Here is a 22,596-nt window from a genome sequence, read left to right as displayed (position 1 = left end):
GATTTTCCTATGTTGTTCAAGGGTCAACTTGTAAAATTGATTATTGTGTTGTTTACACGACATATAAACTCTACGAAAAACTATTGAATTGCACACTTTAAAAAAGAAAACTTTATGGTATGTAAATTACACCTCAATAACAAAGGGGGAAGTATATATAACTTTAATTTTATAGCAAAATGTTGGCTATTTCTAGAAAATTAGTTGGATGGTGCTTCTGACATTTTTTCCACTTTATTTGATTTGGTTGAAATGTGATAATTTAGAACATTTTTATTTATGGAAAAGGAAAGGGATGTATTTCCTACAACAAGTATAAAAGTATCCTTTACATGACAAATTTCAGTTCACTCTTAAAAATGTGTATGGCATTTTGCATTCCAGAAATATTTATTTTTTACCAGTCCATCTGCTCCTTGAACATAATATAGATAATAAAACACAGAATCCAAAGTAAGAATTCTTTACTTTGTCTGGTATGCATGATATCTCTCCTTGGGTGAATGGCTATTCTATTTTCAGAGTTATCTTGCACTTATTTCATCTGACAGTGGATAAGAGAAGACCCAGAAATAAAAATGAATTATTATGAATGGCATCAGATCAACAAATCCCAGTTACTTGAGGGGGGGAAGGCTTGTTTTAACTATTAGCAACTTTGTTCAATAATTTATATTTAAACATCTATCCTTGTAGTAGGCATGACTGATAGCATGATTGTGTATTTACATTGGCAAGAATGAAATCCTCATGATCAAGTGTCACTCTCTTCGTTTATCACTAACACAACTCTTCCAGGTAATTGAGGCCTTCCTTCCACCTGAGAACTGATGGCACTTTAGATACAATCCATGGCCACAAAGTAACCCAGCAAAATCATTTACTCTTCACTGGCCAAGAGGAAGCAACTCCCTACTCCAAAATTCCAAGGTGAAAGGCCAATGACTTTAGCTGGCCACCATCATCCTGGTTTATTCCTAAAGCATTTGAACTGACCAAGGCCCGCGACGGCATTGCTGGGTGGTGCACTTTTAAATGAACACTGAACAAACACAGGAATGTATATTTAAATAAATTACTGTTCTTGGATAAACATCTGGGGAAGCTCTGGAGGCAGTAGATTTTCATAATTTTGACTGAGTTCATTTTAGGTAAAGGGAGACCATGATGGACTCCAGCTAAAGGCTTAAGACACCTGCTTCTCACATCAAATAACTGAGAAGGACTTCTAGAAGCTTTCAGATAGACATTAAATTGAATTACTTTTTCAAAATATCTAATTCTTCCCATTAAATGTGAAATTTTTCTTTGTGAAATTTTAATTTTATGAATGTTCTTCTCCAGTGATTAAAAGGAACTTCGAGGGTTTGGTATAAAGCAATGTGCTCTTAAAGATAAATAAATATTCTCTACCCCTATAACTTCCTAGTCATTATTCTATTCCGTAACAGGCAGCAAAATATTTGAATCTTCTATGTAGGTTTCTTTCCTGAGATGTACTATCAGCATTCACTCTAGCTGCAGCCAGAGGTGAAAATACTTACAGCTCTACTACATTTTTGCACTTAAATTCTCTTACATACAGACTTAGCAATATCAGTTATGTTGCTTTATAGCTATATTTCATGTTGTACCACTGAGGAATAAAACTGTGCCTTCATTGCTAGTTAAAACTTAAAAAGTAGTCTTAAACTAAAAAGCAGCTAGATTTCTGTAAGAATTGCAGAGTTTGGTTTAAAAAACTTGGGCTGAACCACCAGATGTTGTTTAAAAAAACTGAAGCATCTGAGAAGTTGTATATTTTTTGATGATTGGCATTTTAGCTGGGCTGTATGGGTCATTGTAATCGTGTGTGTCATTTCTGGTCTTGAAAGTAAGTGAATGTATTTAATTGAGTTGTAATGTTCAGTACTAAAAGGGTTCTTTGGTAATTGGTTACTTCAAGAGACAGGGAGTTATTAATTGTATTGTGTTACTTAGGAAACATCATTGTGTGAGTGTGTATGTATGTATGTTTGTATATAAATCAGCTAAAATTCAAAGAAAGATTTCTCATTTCAGAAAGAATGGTTTATTCATTGACACTTATTAATGTTTCCTCAGCATCATCTTTTTCTTAACATATGAACTTGGAAAAAGTAAACTTGGGAACTAAAATTAGAGCTACCGTCATTTTGTTCTTTTGTTAAAAGGGAAACAGCCTCCTCACCATGAGTGACAGTCAAAACAATACCAAATGCCAAAAAAAGAGAAAAAATTAATCATACTTGGATACAAGACAAAGCACTACTTTTTTTTCTCTTTTTTACAAACGAAATCACCATAGCACTTTAGGATGTTAATGCTCAGACATCATTGATATTCATTAAGACTCAAACTAAATACCCGCTGTAACATTTACAGTACCTAGATAAGCTTGGCTCTCCATTTTAAATTTTCAAACTCCTGTCTAACATGATTTCCCATTTCCCCTGTTTTCAGAGAGTTGGAAAAGCCAGTGGAGCACAGTAATTACACATAGAATTACCGTAACCAATTCATTTGCAACTATTTATACATGCATATGACAAAAGTGTTGCTTTCCATGTGTTCAAGACTAGATACAGAGGGAAGACTAAAGTCAAAATCTTTGCCCTCAAGGAATTCACACTTTAAGATATATCATTTCTAGTGAATATGATATTACTAGAGACATTTTGGAAAAAAATTGTTAAGAGGATTCAGAGGGAAGAGACCATAGCATTTGGGCAAGTGCATTTCAGACATAGAAAGCAGAGTTGCAGGTTGATTGGCCTGCCTGGAGCACAGATCTAGATAAGGATGTGAGAGGAGATGAGGCTGGGGAAATATATAGGGAATAGATGAGAAAGCAATTCATGTCCAAGGGCAGCTATACATGGGTTTTATTATCATTTTTTCAGTACTCAGACATCATTCTGGTGAAATCTGGAACAAAATGCATTGGACTAGGAGACTTTAGAGTTAGGAAAGTTTGCTAGGAAGCTACTGCAAAAGTCTGAACAAGAGATGAAGAGGGTCTAAGCTAATTCAATGTCAGTGAACCCCAAGAGTCAGTCTTCATGTTTCTTCCATTCTCCATGTATCCAGTGATTTATCCAAACTCAGAGATTTTGAGTGAGTTTTTAAAACTCCTTGACCTAAAAATAATCATGGAAATATACAAACATTAGATTCAAGGATATTCATTTGTAGTCTTGTCTATAATGGTGAAAAACTGAAAACAACTTAGTGTCCAAAAATAAGGTATTAGTTAAGTAAACTATGACACATCCATTGGAGGGCAGAGTCAAGTTGACGAACTAGGAGGACATGGAATTCATGTCTCCACACAACTAGGGCACCTACCAGGCACTGGTGGGGGACCAAGGACACCTAAGGGGATGGGAGGAACCCCCAGAGACCACTTGCGGAATCTTGGTTCCTAGGCCAGAGGTTGGGCCTGAGCTCCTGAGGTGGCAGCTCTGAGTCCAAACTGCTGGACTAACAGAGAACCACAGACCCCAGAGAATATTAATTGGAGTGAGGCCTCTTGGAGGTCCTTATCTCAGCACCAAGACCCAGCTCTATCCAACTGCCTGCAAATTCCAGTGCTGGACATCTCAGGACAAACAACCAGTAAGACAGGAATACAGCCCCACCCATCAAAAAAAAAAAAAAAGAAAGAAACGACAAGAAAATATGTTACAGACAAAGGAGCAAGGTAAAAACCTACAAGACCAATAAATGAAGACGAAATAAGCAACCTACCTGAAAAAGAACTCAGAGTAATAAAGTAAAGATAATCCAAAATCTCAGAAACAGAATGGAGAAAATACAAGAAACATTTAACAAGTATCTAGAATAACTAAAGACCAAACAAACAGTGATGAACACAATAACTGAAATTAAAAATACTCTAGAAGGAATCAATAGCAGAATTACTGAGGCAGAAGAATGGATAAGTGAGCTGGAAGATAAAACAGTGGAGATAACTGCCAGGGAGCAGAATAAAGAAAAAAGAATGAAAAGAATTGAGACCTCTGCCTCAGAGACCTCTAGGACAACATTAAATGCACCAACATTTGAATTATAGGGGTCCCAGAAGAAGAAGAGAAAAAGAAAGGGTCTGAGAAAATATTTGAAGAGATTATAGTCAAAAACTTCCCTAACATGGGAAAGGAAAGAGTCAATCAACTCCAGGAAGCACAGAGGGTCCCATACAGGATAAACCCAAAGAGAAACACACCGAGACACATATTAATCAAACTATCAAAAATTAAATACAAAGAAAAAATATTAAAAACAGCAAGGGAAAAGCAACAAATAACATACAAGGGAATCCCCATAAGGTTAACAGCTGATCTTTCAACAGAAACTCTGCAAGTGGAGGAGGAGCTTCAAGATGGCGGAAGAGTAAGACTCAGAGATCACCTTCCTCCCCACAAATACACCAGAAATACGTCTACATGTAGAACAACTCCTACTGAACACCTACTGAATGCTGGCAGAAGACCTCAGACCTCCCAAAAGGCAAGAAACCCCCCACGTACCTGGGTAGGGCAAAAGAAAAAAGAAAAAACAGAGACAAAAGAATAGGGACAGGACCTGCACCACTGGGAGAGAGCTGTGAAGGAGGAAAGGTTTCCACACACTAGGAAGCCCCTTCGTGGGCGGAGACTGCGGGTGGCGGAGGGGGGAAGCTTCGGAGCCACAGAGGAGAGCGCAGCAACAGAGGTGCAGAGGGCAAAGTGGAGAGATTCCCGCACAGACAATTGGTGCCGACCAGCACTCACCAGCCCAAGAAGCTTGTCTGCTCACCCGCCAGGATGGGTTGGGGCTGGGAGCTGAGGCTCGGGCTTTGGAGGTTGGATCCCAGAGAGAGGACTGGGGTTGGCTGCGTGAACACAGCCTGAAGGAGGCTAGTGCCCCACAGCTAGCCGGGAGGGAGTCCGGGGAAAAGTCTGGAACTGCCGAACAGGCTAGAGACTTTTTCTTGCCTCTTTGTTTCCTGGTGCGCGAGGAGAGGGAATTAACGGTGCCACTTAAAGGAGCTCCAGAGACGGGTGCAAGCTGTGGCTATCAGCGCAGACCCCAGAGACAGGCATGAGACCCTAAGGCTGCTGCTGCAGCCACCAAGAAGCCTGTGTGCGAGCACAAGTCACTATCCACACCTCCCCTTCCTGGAGCCTGTGCAGCCCACCACTGCCAGGGTCCCTTGATCCAGGGACAACTTCCCCAGGAGAACACATGGCCTGCCTCAGGCTGGTGCAGTGTCACACTGGCCTCTGCTGTACCCATCCCTCCCCATGGCCTGAGTGAGCCAGAGCCCCCTAATCAGCTGCTCCTTTAACCCTGTCCTGTCTGAGCGAAGACCAGATGCCCTCAGGCGACCTACATGCAGAGGCAGGGCCAAATCCAAAGCTGAATACCAGCAGCTGTGCGAACAAAGAAGAGAAAGGGAAATCTCTCCCAGCAGCCTCAGAAGCAGCTGATTAAATCTCCACAATCAACTTGATGCACCCTGCATCTGTGGAATACCTGAAGAGACAACGAATCATCCCAAATTGAGGAGGTGGACTTTGGGAGCAAAGATATATTTTTTTTTTTCCCTTTTTCTCTTTTTGTGAGTGTGTATGCATATGCTTCTGTGTGTGATTTTGTCTGTATAGCTTTGCTTTTACCATTTGTCCTGGGGTTCTGTCTGTCCGGTTTTGTTTGTTTGTTTGTTTTAGTATAGTTTTCAGTGCTTGTTATCATTGGTGGATTTTTTTTTTGGTTTGGTGGTTCTCTTCTTTCTTTCTTTTTAATTCAAAAAAATTTTTAATACTTATTTTTTGTTTTTTATGTTAATAACTTTTTCATTTTATTTTAATTTATCTTTTTCTTTTTTTCTTTCTTTTTTTCTCCCTTTTATTCTGAGTGGTGTGGATGACAGGCTCTCAGTGCTCCAGCCAGGTGTCAGGGCAGTGCCTCTGAGCGCGGACAGCCAAGTTCAGGACATTGGTCCACCAGAGACCTCCCAGCTCCACATAATATCAAATGGCAAAAATCTCCCAGAGATCTCCATCTCAACGACAAGACCCAGCTCCACTCAACAACCAGCAAGCTACAGTGCTGGACACCCTATGCCAAACAACAAGCAAGACAGCAACACAACCATACCCATTAGCAGAGAGGCTGCCTAAAATCATAATAAGGTCCCAGACACCCCAAAACACACTACCAGACATGGACCTGCCCACCAGAAAGACAAGATCCAGCCTCATCCACCAAATCACAGGCACTAGTTCCCTCCACCAGGAAGGCTACACAACCCACTGAACCAACCTTAGCCACTGAGGGCAGACACCAAAAACAATGGGAACCATGAATGTGCAGCCTGTTCAAAGGAGACACCAAACACAGTGGGTTAAGCAAAATGAGAAGACAGAGAAACACACAGCAGATGAAACAGCAAGGTAAAAACCCACCACACGTAACAAATGAGGAGGAAATAAGCAGTCTACCTGAAAAAGAATTCAGAATAATGATAGTAAAGATGATCTAAAATCTTGGAAATAGAATGGAGAAAATACAAGAAACGTTTAAAAAGGACCTAGAAGAACTAAACAGCAAACAAACAATCATGAACAATACAATAAATGAAATTAAAAATTCTGTAGAAGGAATCAGTAGCAGAAAAACTGAGGCAGAAGAACAGATAAGTGACCTGGAAGACAAAATAATGGAAATAACTACAGCAGAGCCGAATAAAGAAAACAGAATAAAAAGAATTCAGGACAGTCTCAGAGACCTCTGGGACAACATTAAACACACCAAAATTCGAATTATAGGGGTCCCAGAAGAAGAAGAGAAAAAGAAAGGGTCTGAGAAAATATTTGAAGAGATTATAGTTGAAAACTTCCCTAATATGGGTAAGGAAATAGTTAATAAAGTCCAGGAAGCACAGAGAGTCCCATACAGGATAAATCCAAGGAGAAACACGCCAAGACACATATTAATCAAACTATCAGAAATAAAGTACAAGGAAAAAATATTAAAAGTAGCAAGGGAAAAGCAACAAATAACATACAAGGGAATCCCCATAAGGTTAACAGCTGATCTTTCAGCAGAAACTCTGCAAGCCAGAAGGGAGTGGCAGGATATATTTAAAGTGATGAAAGAGAAAAACCTACAACCAAGATTACTCTACCCAGCAAGGATCTCATTCAGATTCGATGGAGAAATTAAAACCTTTACAGACAAGCAAAAGTTAAGGGAATTCAGTACCACCAAACCAGCTTTACAGCAAATGCTAAAGGAACTTCTCTAGGCAGGAAATACAACAGAAGGAAAAGACCTACAATAACAAACCCAAAACAAGTAAGAAAATGGTAATAGAAACATACATATCGATAATTACCTTAAATGTAAATGGATTAAATGCTCCAACCAAAAGACGTAGACTGGCTGAATGGATACAAAAAGAAGACCTGTATATATGCTGTCTAGAAGAAACCCACTTCAGACCTAGGGGTACATACAGACTGATACATCCGTCCAATGGAGTGCTATATAGTGTTGGCAATTCGTGTGTAAATAAATTTGAAGACACAAAGACACAAATAAATATATTTGTAATATATTTAGTTAAATTAAAAGCAAGCCATAAAAGAATATGTAGACTAAAAAATCTAGAATTTGTCATGCATATATATACATGTTTAAAACTTGAAGGACAGACACTTAAAATGTTATTAGCAATTACTCTTCATGTTGGTATTATAGGATATTTTTCTTTCTTGTATCTATATTTTTAATTTTCATGGTGACTATGCATTATTTTTGAATCTGAAAAAAGTTATTAAGGTAAGAATTTTAAGGGCTTGAGGAATGAAAAATGGTCCCAACGTAGGTGACCACTGACTTTGCATATGTAACACTGCTACTGACTCTTCATCACTAACCAACTTTCCTAACCTTGCCTTCTTCAAATGTTTATCAGTGTATGCCATATAGCTGCCACACAGCCATGTGTGCATGGAGTGAAATAAGAATTATCACATGATCATTATTAATTACTATAATCATTCACATATTATGTTATATGCCAGTTATTAGGCTAGAAATGTGCACATATTTTTGCTTCTTTATCTTTTAAAATGTGAACAAATCCTGTGAGTTTTATTATTGTCCCCATTTGCAGATTAAGGAGTCTGAGGCTGAAAGAGCTTAGTGAAGTGCAAAGCATTGATTTTTTTTTTTTTTTTTTTTTTTTTGCGGTACACGGGCCTCTCGCTGTTGTGGCCTCTCCCGTTGCAGAGCACAGGCTCCGGACGCACAGGCTCCACGGCCATGGCTCACGGGCCCAGCCGCTCCACGGCATGTGGGATCTTCCCGGACCGGGGCACGAATCCATGTACCCTGCATCGGCAGGCGGACTCTCAACCACTGCGCCACCAGGGAAGCCCCAGAGCATTGATTTAAACTCAGATTCCAAGGTCAATGCTCAAAGAACAATGTAACAAGTTCAATTTATTTTTTTAATGATTGTTTTGATTTTTATTTTTTAAAATAATGAAAGAAGGGTGTAGTAAATTTTACCTCATGCTGTACATATATAAAAGGTCAGATATCATTGTATGAATTAAAAAATATTTATTTAATCACTCAAAAGGGTCAGGAATGTTCTACCTAGTGAAACAGGTGCTTTCAAGTAAGGAAATCAATCATTTATCAAACCAAAAATTTTCTCTACATTGTAAGATTTTTCTTTTTACTTTAGAGTGAAATTTGTTTTTCATCTTCCTGGGCCTGGGCCTGGTATCTTTTATACTTAATACATGTCTTGCCTACAGGATTTCCTTTGGGAAATTTTATTATAGATGGTCACAATACCTATTCATTTATTTCAGCTTCTAGAAGTTAGTAATACTGCATTTATGTCACCATTTAACTTTCCAAGAGCTTTGAATTTGTCACAATTTAACTTAGCACTCCATATCCTCCTCTTTTTTTTTTCTCTTTTTTTTTCTCTTTTTTTAATTTGCCCTCTCATCTGTCAAGAGATCCAGGATAGGGGTTAGCACTATACATAATTTATTTGAAGGTAAAGAGATGGAAGGAAACAGCAAACCATTCATTAATTCCATTACCCTTAGAACTTAAAAATCATAGAATCTGGAGTTTCAAAGAACTGTGGAGGGGCTTCCCTGGTGGCACAGTGGTTGAGAATCTGCCTGCTAATGCAGGGGACACGGGTTCAAGCCCTGGTCTGGGAAGATCCCACATGCCGTGGAGCAACTAGGCCCGTGAGCCACAACTACTGAGCCTGCGCGTCTGGAGCCTGTGCTCTGCAACAAGAGAGGCCGCGATAGTGAGAGGCCCACGCACCACGATGAAGAGTGGCCCCCGCTTGCCACAACTAGAGAAAGCCCTCGCACAGAAACGAAGACCCAACACAGCCCTAAATAAATTAATTAATTAAGAAAAAAAATTCATAAAAAAAAAAAGAACTGTGGAGGCCAGTCAATCTATGCATAGTAAAGGAATTCCATCTCTGTATCTAGATGTTTTTCTTTTGTTATTCAAATGAGTTAGAGCTTCTTTTTCTTTTCTTTTTCTGTTGTCTTTATTAGAAATCTCCTAGAAAACTTAATATGTGGACAAATTTAATGAGCAAAACGAATTCAGAAAAATCAAGTAGGTGGGCAGGGGTCTTAAGCACACCATAACAATCAAGCCAAGATTATCAGGTTCGTGATCATTATGATTTTAATGCACGGGGAGGAACTGTTGGCCTGAAGGTCTCAGACTCACAACATTTCAGATCTGGAGAGGACTTCAATATTAAACTTCTTTCTTCTCATCATGTAGGATTAGATGTGTATACTGATAGACAGCTCTGAACAAATTATGCATATTTTTGACAGAACAAAAAAAATAAGACTGGAAAAGCTCTCAGAGAACTGTTCACCTTCATTCTGTACTAAATTATTCTCATAATTTTTCGATGCATCTTTTTCCATTCCCGTTTCAAGTGCTTCGAGATAAGCAGCTGCCACCATTTCCCACTGAAATGTAATTTCATAGCTCAGTAGTTTCAGAAGTACATCTTTCTGGACTCCAGGCAGAAGGATCACTTTCATTTTGTTCTCTTACTCCCATTTCCATTCTTTGTTGGGCACAAAATGAGGGGCCACACTTGAAGTCTCACTGTTCTTGGTGGCCAAGGTACCGCAAAAAGCAGCCATATCTGAGGATTAGAGCCATGGTCACAATGCTGGAAACTGTAGCCTTTCTGCCTAAATCCAGCTTCTGAACTGCAGCATATTGTCCCAACTACCAGGAAAAGAAATGCCTAGTTTCTGAGATATTCCAGCACTCAACTGTTCTTGTATTTTTAGCTTGTATTTTCTTTTCACCTCTTGGTCATTAGGAACAGCAAGGCAAAAACTGAACAATTTCAACAGATGTTTATATTCTCTTGCTGAAATGAATGTGTGGCCCTGGCCCATAATATTTATACATGTTTTTCTTTTTACTTAATTGTAATTAGCATGCTGTTTATTGCATTCCTTTTACCTTTCCTTAAGAATTTGCTTTTTCCTTCAATTGTTTGCATTGGTATCTTTTGAATTTCCTCCCTCTTATTTATTTTTTGGCATAAATAAAAATTGGTGCTACAGTGGGAGTGTGATAAAGCTTTTCATTATGTTCCCTTTTGTCCAACAGCAGTCATAAGGTATAAAAAAATTCTAAACAGTTTGCCAGAGTTACGTAACAAAAAAAGAAGCAAAGTTTTTAATAAGACTTTGTGTTCTTAGTTTTCCGCATTCCGTTTTTATTAAAGGTCCAGATCTCCTTCTGTTATTTTTGTTGATTATTTTCTCTAAATCCTTTAGATTTTTTGTTCCCATCCCTTAGTTTAAATTTTCTCTTAATTTCTTACATCGGTTTTGTCTTCTTCTTGAGATGTCTTTCTGATTCTCACCTCACTTCTTACCATTTGGTTTATGGATACTGTGGAGAAGAAGTACGTTCTCTTAGTTCAGTAAAGTGGTATTTTTCTCCTCCAGATCATTAGTCAGGGATAGCTAGTTAAAAACCTAATATTCCCATATTTATAAAACACATCCCTTCTCTAGATTGTTTAGTAAATAGTGTTAGAAACAGGGATAACCTATTTGGGGAAAAAAAAAAAAAAACCTAGGTTATTCTTACCTTTACCATACCCCCAAATAAATTATAAATCGATTAAAAGATTAAGTTTTTAAAAAATATCTAAACTTCCAGGAGAAGAATTTCTATGGATTTTAAAGCAATGCAAGAAACCACAAAAGAAAAGATTGATACCTTTTCCTTTTTAGTTTAATATTTAATTTGTAGAATTTAATGTGTTTGACTAAATGTAAATATACTTTAAAAAAAATCCTTAGTATTTTAAAGTAACAATAAGATGTATATATGCAATAGGGTCTGAAAAATAGTATCTTACTTATCATAGCAATCAATAATAAGTACATTAATGCCACAATATAAACATTAAGAAAGAGGATGAACAGACAGTTCTCAAAGGTAATGACCAATAAATGAACAATAGTCATTTGAAAGTGTTTATCCTCATCTATAACCAAAGAAATAAAAATTAAAACAATAAATCATTCCCAGTACTGCCTATAAAATCGCAAATTTGAAACGTCAATTTAAATGTTAGTGATGTTTATGAGACTGAGTGGTTTTAATTTCTTTTTTGAAACTCTTAAGCTTTATTAATTAATTAATTTATTTACTTTTGGCTGCATTGGGTCTTCATTGTTGTGAGCAGGCTTTCTCTAGTTGCAGCAAGCAGAGGCTACTCTTCGTTGCTTTGCGCGGGCTTCTCATTGCGGTGGCTTCTCTTGTTGTGGAGCACGGGCTCTGGGCACGGGCTTCAGTAGTTGTGGGACGCAGGCTCAGTAGTTGTGGCTCGCAGGCTCTAGAGCACAGGCACAGTAGTTGTAGCGCATGGGCTTAGTTGGTCCATGGCATATGGGATTGTCCCTGAGCAGGGCTCGAATCCATGTCCCCTGCATTGGCAGGCGGATTCTTAACCACTGCACCACCAGGGAAGTCCCTGAAACTCCTAAGTTTAAAATTTTCTACAATGAACATGTGTTACTTTTATAACAGAAAAATTAACACTTTAAAATATATGTGGGGCTTCCCCGGTGGCGCAGTGGTTGAGAGTCCGCCTGCCAATGCAGGGGACGCGGGTTCGTGCCCCGGTCCGGGAAGATCCCACATGCCGCAGAGCGGCTGGGCCCGTGAGCCATGGCTGCTGAGCCTGCGCGTCCGGAGCCTGTGCTCTGCAACGGGAGAGGCCACAACAGTGAGAGGCTCGCGTACCGCAAAAAAAAAAAAAAAAAAAATATATATATATATATATGTGGATGTGTATTTAATCTCTTCTCTCCAACCCAAGACATGACTAAGAAGTGTACACCTTTTTAAGTGGATTCTACTGATTCTGTTTCCTAATTCCACTATATTTCAGTTAACCTAGATATTGGTTGTTCCTTGAAAATAAGAATTAACAAAAGCAGAGATTTTTCCAAGCTAATGACATCATATGGTAATATTTCATGGCCAGGATAAAAGAGCCCTCATGATAAGGGCTGTTTTGTGGAAAGTGTTTTCTGTAAGGTCAACAGCCTGTACCAGTTCGACTCCATAATTAAACTTTAAGACATTGTCTGAGGCATTGAGGTGAAGTGTTCTGGAATTGTTTAGGGTTCAGGGAAGATGGCTTTGCCATAATAAAAAGAAATTTTAAGAGAAAGAGGTTATCAAGAAGGATGTGTTTTTCTTTAGTGACAAGCTATAGAATCTATCCATTGATTTCAAAACGTTAATCTCAGTGTAAAGAATTTTCGAGTTTTTGTGAAGATCTCTTAAAATGGGTCTCTTAGAGAAGTAGAAGGTGAGAGTTATATAGGACTTTATTCATTATGACCCAAATTTATTAGTAGCCAGGCATCTTATTTAAAAGCAGTTTACTTAAACTATCTGGTTAATCCTTGTACTAATCCTCTGAAGTAGGTACACTGAATTATTCATTTCACAAAAGAGGAGGAAGTTGAGATGTAACAAGTCTAAATAGCCAGACCAAAGGTCCACCACGACGACATGAGAGGGGCAGGGTTTGAGCCCAGACAAGTATGCCTGTAAAGATTGAATTTGTACCTTGAATACTGCACTGTCTCCACATTATAATTCAGTAATCCTAACTTTCCCCCCAACAACTGACCCCAACTCTACTCTCATAGGGCACTGCACAGTCTAACATAATCTGCCCACCTTACCCTTGCTTTTGGGTGGCAAAGCAGAAAGAGCTTGGGTTCTATGTTCTAACTTGGATTGAATCTTTATTCTGCTATCATGTTCCTATGAGTTATCTCTTCACCTGTGAAATGGGGGAAAATAATACCTCAGAGGGATGCTCTGAAGATTGAGATACCATATGTGGAAGTGCTTAGAACAGTGCTTGGCAAATAGTAGATGTTGAATAAATAATATTCGTTTCCTTCTTCCTTCCCTTGACAAACAAAAGTGGCTCTTCCTGACCAAGTCAGTTTGCATGAAAATGCTTCCAGCGCTCTCAGTTTATCACAGAATCCTTAGAAAATTTACTCATAAGATCAAAAAGACCTTAGAGAGGGATCCCAGAGGCTTTTAATCCTCCAGGTTTCGGCAGAGTATGCTGCGAGAAGCCAAAACAGAGGCTGATATAACTTGATGCTCTGAATTCTCTCTTTTCTGGATTCAGGAGGCTTTTTATACTCTTGTTTCTATGACTCTTGCTTCTCTTTCAACTCTCCTACATAACCCTGCCCCCTGGTTCCAAAATACATTTTACACAACTGAACTCTAGCTCAAACTGATGATACGAGATTTCTCAAAGATGCCTTATCATTTCCTGCTCCCACACTTTTTTTTTTTCCTGCCAGACTCTCTCTCTGAAATAACCATCTACTCAAAATTTATCTTTTATCTTCAAGACCCAACTCAATTCATCCTCATTCATACATCTGCTCCGACCACTCTGGACGGAAGAGACCTCACTTTCTGCTAAACCATTGTAGCACTGAGTATCCCTCAGTTCACAGGTTTGTACATACTTTTGTATTTTAGGGCTGAAAAAGGACGGAATGGAATAGTGGTTTAAAATGGCATCTGATTAGCAGTCCCCTAAGCTGCTTCTCCCAGCTCCTTACTCAACTATCTATGTAACCAGCAAAAGTCAAATTCTCACAAATACGCTAAAATCTAAGACCAATAGGCAAACTATTATCAGAATTAGGAAGGAATTTCTGCAATTTAAAGCCCAAAAGAACTGGATTGAGAAACTTTAAAAACCACTTTCCCATTAAAAATAGATTAAAGGGCTTCCCTGGTGGCGCAGTGGTTGAGAGTCCGCCTGCCGATGCAGGGGACACGGGTTCGAGCCCTGGTCCGGGAAGATCCCACATGCCGCAGATCGGCTAGGCCCGTGAGCCATGGCCGCTGAGCCTGCGCGTCTGGAGCCTGTGCTCCGCAACGGGAGAGGCCACAACAGTGAGAGGCCCGCGTAACGCAAAAAAAAAAAAAAAAAAAAAAGATTAAAATTCTTGGCCTGAAAGGAGAACCACCCTTTGCTCCTCCTCAGCTGTTTCCCCCCTACTCAGAAAGAAAGGAGCCCTGTCGGTCACCACCAGCAGCCACCAAAAAGAAAACATGGTGGGGGGCAACCGTCCCTCTTATCAGGTAGGTGATATTTTATGGGGTGTCCAAAATGCTATCCCCTAATCCCTAGTACAGTGATTCAAAAGGGTTAAAAATAATAATAGAAACTAGAAAAGATTTTCAGGAACATGCCAAGAAAAAAAAAAGCAGGTATGTCAATATTAATTTTTTTTAAGTCAGATGTGAGGGGTGGAGGGAGGATGAATTGGATGAAAGTGGTCAAAATGTACAAGCTTTCAGTTATAAGATAAATATGTACTACGGATGTAATGTACAACATGATGACTATGGTTAACACTGCTATGTGGTATACAGTATTTGAAAGTGTTAAGAGAGTAGTTCCTAAGAGTTCTTATCACAGGGAAAAAGTTTGTTTTTGGTATCTATATGAGGTGATGAATGTTAACTGAATTTAGTGCATAATCATTTTATAATATATGTAAGTCAAACACCTTAAACTTAACACAATGCCGTACGTCAATTGGGTCTCAATAAAACTGGGAAGCAAAAGTCAAATGTGAGGCCAAACATAAAATTGAGAAAGTATTTGATATTGATAAAATTTACAGTGAAGATATAATTATGAATCTCATCAAATAACGTAATGGCTGAATATATAAAGTAAAAGCTGTTAGAAATATAAGGAAAAATAACAAAAACAGTTACTGTGGAAGAGTCACATACATATCTCAGGCTATGAGAAATCCAGTAGGAAAAAAGTAAGGAAAAAAATAGATTGGAATAATATCTTTAATAATATATCATAATATAATATATAAGGTGCTATATATGTACATATGTGCTTATATATGATATATAGAGATATATGTCAATAGATACATAGATAGATAAACAAAGCAGCTGCCAGCAGAAGTATGTATGAAATATTTAGAAAATTTTTTAGAGTATTTGTCTCGAAGAAAGAATCAAGAAATTCCAGTAATTAGAAATCCATTCACTGATTTGCATGTACTCTTACTAGACATTAATAAGGACAATAAATGGGCAAACACTTAGTTACCATTGAGTTAAAGCAAGAATTAAAACTACAATTACAAACCATTTAGAAATTAACAAAAATGACAACATTATATATCAAACTATAGAATGACACCAAAGCTACGACCAGAAGCAGATTCATAGGAGGAAAGAACTGATATGTTTTTGTTTACTGGGGTTTTTGTTGTATGTTCTAACAATTTTGCATTCCTTAAAATTAAGCTGTAGCCACTTCAGTATTTCCTGAGGTAGTGTTCCATACATGTAAAATACCATTCCAAGGAAATAATATGCTGGGCCTGGTGTCTTCTTGTATTCTCTCTACTCACATTTGTTTTGACCTGTATTTGCCGGTTCTCCATTACCTTGGGACACCAACCAGTTGGCACCATATTTGATCGCCTGATGCTCACTTCAGGCCCCTTTAAATTTAACGTTTCTTTAAGTACAATTTCTGACTTTGACCCTCAGCATATGCTATTTTATAGTTAATTCTTGGTTCCACACAGGCAATATTACTAGTAAGAGGCACTCACACCTTCTTTCAGGACACAAGGAGCCTTTATATGTTGGAAGAACACCACCTTGCCTCCCAACAAGAGGAGGGAAATCACAGAGGAAGAATCAATTGTAATTTAGTACGAGGGTCTGTGGTCTTTATGGTCCCTGGTAAGTTTATCACAGAATTAAATAAATACATATATGCATATGCAATTACACACATAGACCTACATATACGTTACATACATACATAAATGGAGGATGAAAAACCTATCTTTTAGGGATAAATCAGAAGTTATAAAAAATATGTACATTTTAAACTTTTAAGTTCTATTTCAATGACAATCATTTGAACTAAAATAAAAAGATTATTTTTCTCCTGTGAGCTTCCTGTGTTCAATAAAATCATGGGTATGGTATATGGATATCAGAAGAATTAGGGTGGATATAGAATTTATATACTGGACTCTCAGATATACAGATAAATAAGGTAGGTTTGCGTTACATCTCATTCCTCAATTCAAATGCTGTGTTTACTTTTCCTAAATTTTTCACTTAATTTATTAGCCATGTTATTATTTCTGTAGCAACTATACCCCTTAATAAACTATAGTGCATTTTCTCAATTCAGAGTTATTTCCAACAACAAAACTGTCCGTTTCTTAAGAAACTATGAGTAGTTGCTATAGTCAATTATAGTACCATAAAAGAAGATATTGGGTCCTTATTTCTGTAATAGTTCTCACTGAATTATATGTATGTACAGAAAGACAAACTGATCTGCTCACAATAATTCATGCAGTATTTAAACCTAATAACATTTTTCTCCAATGTAGACGAGGGTCCAACGTATCTCTTACCCTGGACATGAGTAGCTTGGGGAATGTTGAACCCTTTGTGGCCACACCAACCCCACGGGAGAAGGTAGCAATGGAGTATCTGCAGTCAGCCAGCCGTATTCTCACAAGGTCACAGCTCAGGGACGTCGTGGCAAGTTCACATTTACTCCAAAGTGAATTCATGGTGAGCCTGCTATTTATGATTCACTCTTCAGTAGGTATTTTGATATACTAGGCACTAGAGGCACATTCTAAAATGACACTGTCTTCCACTCAGGCAGCTTACGGTAAAATGGTTACAGTTCAAAAGGTTAAGTGCAAGGATTTTAGATCCACCCTGCATCTCATCAACTATTGGTAAGTGTTCAAACTAGAATGTGAATTGCGGCAGAGTATTTAAGGGCTGGTCAGGCAAAGTGACAAGAAGGAGCTGAGCATTCCAGGATGAAGGAACAGCCTTGCTGTCACTGTTCAGGAAATTAAATTGTGCAGTTTGACAGGAGCATTGAAATTAAGGTGGGAAGTGACAGAAAATGAGTTTCAGATATAAAAGAAATCCAAGTCTTAATACATATTTAAGGGTTTGGACTTATCTTGTGTTTTAAAAAGATCACTATCTGCAGTAGAGTCAGCATTAGAAAGAGGTATTTTGGAGACTTGTAGACATAATCCTGTGGAGCTGTGATGGTGGTCAAAACTAAAATAGTAGCAGTGAAAATTTGGGAGGGGGGCTTCACTGGTGGTGCAGTGGTTGAGAGTCCGCCTGCCGATGCAGGGGACACGGGTTCGTGCCCCGGTCTGGGAAGATCCCACATGCCACGGAGCGGCTGGGCCCGTGAGCCATGGCCGCTGAGCCTGCGCGTCCGGAGCCTGTGCTCCGCAACGGGAGAGGCCACAACAGTGAGAGGCCCACGTACTGAAAAAAAAAAAAAAAAAAAAATTTGGGAGGGTCTATAGGCACCTACAAGAAGTGGGCTTAATAGGCTAAGGCGGCCAAGGAAAAGTCAGGGATAACACCCCCATTTTTAGACTTGAGCAACAGCGTGCATGTATTGTCATTTAATGAAATAAGGAACACAAGAGGAAGACCCAATGTGAGCTAAAAATGATGGTGAGTTTCATTCAGCTAAAAATGATGCTGACCCATCAGTGTTGCTGGTGATAATGCACGAACACACATTTCAATCTAGAGAGCATGGAGACAGATTAGACCTTCTTAGGTCTCACTGTTGCCCAAGGGGAATATCCATTTTATAGAACCCCTTGCATCTTAAAGCAGTTGTACATTTAAGCCATAGCTGATGGGTATAATAAGTTGACGACTTCAGGGTCAGTTCAGGTGTTTGCAACCACCCTAATGACGAGAGACAACAATAGGTTAGATCTATCAGCTTCATCAACTATTATTAAAATACAAGCATGTTGTTTTAAAAATTAGACTTCATAGCATATCATCTTTTATGTATGAAAAAAAGGAGAACTGGGAAGAATAAAAGAACCAGTCAGTGATCACAGAAGTGGCCAAGGGTACACCTAGTATTCTTTTCTACAACCACAGATAGCTCTTTGTTCTATGAGATAAGCCCTTAACACAGTCTACTTCCCTGAGAGGTGAGGCCAGCAAGGAATGCCGAGGAGAGAGATAATGCTGGATGATGACAAATTGTCAGTGTGTGTCAGAAAACAGGAAAGATCGGGGAGGAATAAAGATATTCACGGCTTTGCTAAAACAGACTAACTTGTTGGAAATTCCCAAGCATGAACATGTGGTTTCTACTGAACATTCAACAATTTTGCTTATTTTGGTAACTTGGAACTGAGAACTTACAACATTTAGTTGGAGCAGAGAGTAGGAATAAATATCGTAAATACCTAAAATAATGCAAGCTTAGGAAACAATATTTTAAAAGTAAGCTACTCCTCTCACTGGACCGAGTCTTAAATTCACAGTAGTCAGGCTTTTCTTGAATTTTCAGATTGACTGAAAACAAGGACAATTTAAATAAATTTGTAGATAATTTCTTTCATTTCAATGAATATTAAGCTGTCAAGTTCTATTTTCTGTAGGAGAAAGTGTAGATAACAAAAATATTATTTTATGTGATCTAGGGACAAAAGGTATTTTAATGCACATTGACCTTATCTAAGCAATCCTTTGCAGAATTTTAAGTTAGAAAACATACTATTTTGTATAATCAACTCCTTAAATATTTGTTCAGACCCTTTTGAAAACGTTGGCTTTTTGTTCCCTTTGTCCCAGTCAGCATCAGACGCCCACCTTTTCTGTCTGACACACAGAGCAACTTCTGCTTTAATTGTTCCCTCCTCCATCATTTGACATATATTCTGACTTAATAAAAATATTTGTGTTCTTGTTAAGTGCGAGAGGACAGTGCCTAAATGCCCTTCACTACAAATGTTGCATTTACAACCACAAATGGAACAGTACAATTATAAACCATTTCTTCATCCAAAAAAATGCATCATATCATCGTCACTTAAATCAGCAAAAATGCCCTTTATATTTACCATTTGGGGAGGAAGGTTTTCATAATCCTAAAAGAGTCACAATTATTGTTAAAAGAGAATCTATCATAATAAAATTTTTGGTACTGAATCTACACAAAGATAGGAAGAAATCTGAATACATTGTTTAAGAAAAAGCAATTTTTCAGCTGCCTGTTTATATATTTCCAGCAATTATGTCAGAACAGGATTCTTAAAACCTAACCAAAGTTTTCTATGTCTCTTTAAGAACTACATATCAAATAATACTTTCTAACACACAAAGCCGTTTCTTGGAGTCAGCTTGTCAGGGTGCAGCTGATGTGTTTATGAAGGGAAGGGTGTTGGTCAACCAGAGGTGGTAGTCTGTTGTTTCATAAATGACTTTGAAGTCCAGTAGAGCTCTGGATCAGATGGCCCCCCGTGAAGATTTTCTTTGTGACAGCATTAAATACAGTATTTGATATCATTTATTTTTGCAGGAAATACCAATGAACTTTGTGGATCCCAAAGAAATTGACATTCCATGTCATGGAACTAAAAATCGCTATAAGACCATTTTGCCAAGTAAGTTTCTTGAATTAAATAGTTTGTGTTGTAAAGCGCAAGCCTTCCCCATCCACCCCTACCTCACCATTTCCCATCCTCACAACTTCCATATACACACCAAATTTGGAATTGCAAACACATCTCAAGACTAATAATCGTTAAAGTGGAATTCCCTGGCGGTCCAGTGGTTAGGACTCTGCGCTTTCACTGCCAGGGCCCGGGTTCAATCCCTGGTCAGAGAACTAAGATCCCGCAAGTGGTGCAGCCAAAAAAAAAAAAAAAAAGACTAATAATCATTAAAGTGGTCTAAGGTTAATAACTTTATCTTGTATTACTCTTAAAATAATGGTCTGCTCATAATTTCAGTAGACACATGGTTCTAAAACTTTACTGTGGCACACATTATGGTCAAGTGACTTTCACTAAGGGTGTCAAACAATTCAGTGGGGAAAGGCTAGTCTTTTCAGTAAGTAATGCTGAAGCAACTCAGTAGCCACATGCAAAAAAAACTGAAGTTGGACCCTGCCCCACACAGCATACTAAAACTAATTCAAAATGGATCGGAGGCCTAACTGTAAGAGCTAAAGCTATAAAACTTTTCACATAAAACAGATGTAAATCTCATGACCTTGAATTAGTCAATGATTTCTTAGATATGACACCAAAAGTATAAGCAACGAAAGAAAAAAATAGGTAAATTGAACTTGAACAAAATTTCAAAGTTTTGTGCTTCGAAGGACACCATCAAGAAACTAAAAAGATGATAATGACACAAAATGGGAGAAAATATTTATAAATTATACATCTAATAAAAGACTTGTATCTATAATATATAAAGAACACTTATAACACAATTATAAAAAGACAAAGAGCCCAGTTTTAAAATGAGCAAGGGACTTGAATAGACATTTCTCCATAAAAGATATACAAATGGCCAATGAGCATATGAAAAGGTACTCAACACAATTAGGCATCAGGGAAGTCAAAACCGAAGTGAGATAACACTTCATAACCACATGATTATAATTTAAAAGACAATAGAAAGTGTTGGCAAGGATGTAGAGAAATTGGAACCTTCATACTTTGATGGTAGGGATGTAATATGGTACAACTACTGAGGAAACAGTCTGGTAGTTCCTCAAAAGGTAAAACCTAGACTGACTATATGACTCAGACTTTCTACTCCTAGGTATATGCACAAGAGAAATAAAAACATGTATCCACACAAAAGCTGTACACAAATATTTGTAACAGTATTATCTGTAATAGCCCAAAGAGTAGAAATAATGACAATATCCATCAACTGATGAATGGATAAATAAAATGTAGTATATTCACACAACATAATGTTATTCAGCAATAAAAAGTTATGAGGTACTGGACTTCCCTGGTGGCACAGTGGTTAAGAATCCACCTGCCACGGGAATAAAGACGCAGATGTAGAGAATGGACTTGAGGACACGGGGAGGGGGAAGGGTAAGCTGGGACGAAGTGAGAGAGTGGCATGGACATATATACACTACCAAATGTAAAATAGATAGCTAGCAGGAAGCAGCTGCATTGCACAGGGAGATCAGCTCGGTGCTTTGTGTCCACCTAAGAGGGGTAGGATAGGAGGGGTGGGAGGGAGACGCAAGAAGGAGGGGATATGGGGATATATGTATATGTATAGCTGATTCACTTTATTATACAGCAGAAACTAACGCACCATTGTAAAGCAATTATATTCCAATAAAGATGCTAAAAAAAAAAACAGAATCCTCCTGCCAATGCAGCGGGCACGGGTTAGAGCCCTGGTCCAGGGAAGATCCCACATACCGCGGAGCAACTAAGCCCGTGTGCCACAGCTACTGAGTTTGTGCTCTAGAGCCACAAATACTGAGCCCTCGTGCCACAACTACTGAAGCCCGAGTGCCTAGAGACCATGCCCCACAACAAGAGAAGCCACCGCAAAGAGAAGCCCGTGCACCACAACGAAGAGTAGACCCGGTTGCCGTAACAAGAGAAAGCCCGCGTGCAGCAATGAAGACCCAATGCGGCCAAAAAAATAAATAAAATTAATTAATTAATTTTTTTTTAAAGTAATGAGGTATTTTTTTTTATGAGGTACCTCTTTTTTTAAAGAAGCCATCACAAATGAACTCATACTGCATAATGCCATTTATATGAAGTGTCCGGTTAGGCAAATCTGTAGACATAGAAACTACAGTTGTTGCCTAGTGGTGAGAGGCATGAGAAATGACTACTAAAGGGTATGAGTTTTTTTGGGAGATAATTAAATGCCATCCCTGCTAGAAACATTCTATATACTATCTTGTACCCTTACAGAAGAGTCTAGTAGCTATAGGGCTGCCTCCAGAGCCAATCTGCTGGGGTTCATATCCAGCTGCACCACTTCCTGTATGGCCGTGGGTAAATGTCTTAACTTCATCTGTGAAATGGGAGTAGTAGTAGCCACCTC

General features: G+C 38.4%; 1 protein-coding gene across 6 annotated transcripts in view; it reads left to right on the top strand.

Annotated features, from left to right (window-relative positions):
* The window catches only part of PTPRR (protein tyrosine phosphatase receptor type R), a 254,815-nt gene that overhangs the window by 190,696 nt on the left and 41,523 nt on the right, over nucleotides 1–22,596 (top strand). For 5 of the 6 annotated variants that reach the window (XM_067697342.1, XM_067697340.1, XM_067697346.1 and 2 more), the window contains 3 exons: nucleotides 14,019–14,126; nucleotides 17,079–17,265; nucleotides 20,069–20,153. In XM_067697342.1, coding sequence (XP_067553443.1) covers nucleotides 14,019–14,126; nucleotides 17,079–17,265; nucleotides 20,069–20,153 — 380 coding nt within the window. The remainder of the gene's footprint in view (nucleotides 1–14,018; nucleotides 14,127–17,078; nucleotides 17,266–20,068; nucleotides 20,154–22,596) is intronic. The other variant, XM_067697341.1, reaches the window with a different exon arrangement.

Source organism: Pseudorca crassidens, chromosome 11, assembly GCF_039906515.1.
Source record: "Pseudorca crassidens isolate mPseCra1 chromosome 11, mPseCra1.hap1, whole genome shotgun sequence".
Lineage (NCBI taxonomy): Eukaryota > Metazoa > Chordata > Mammalia > Artiodactyla > Delphinidae > Pseudorca > Pseudorca crassidens.
The sequence above is the reverse complement of the archived record's forward strand: the minus strand, read 5'-3'. Positions and strand labels throughout refer to the sequence as shown.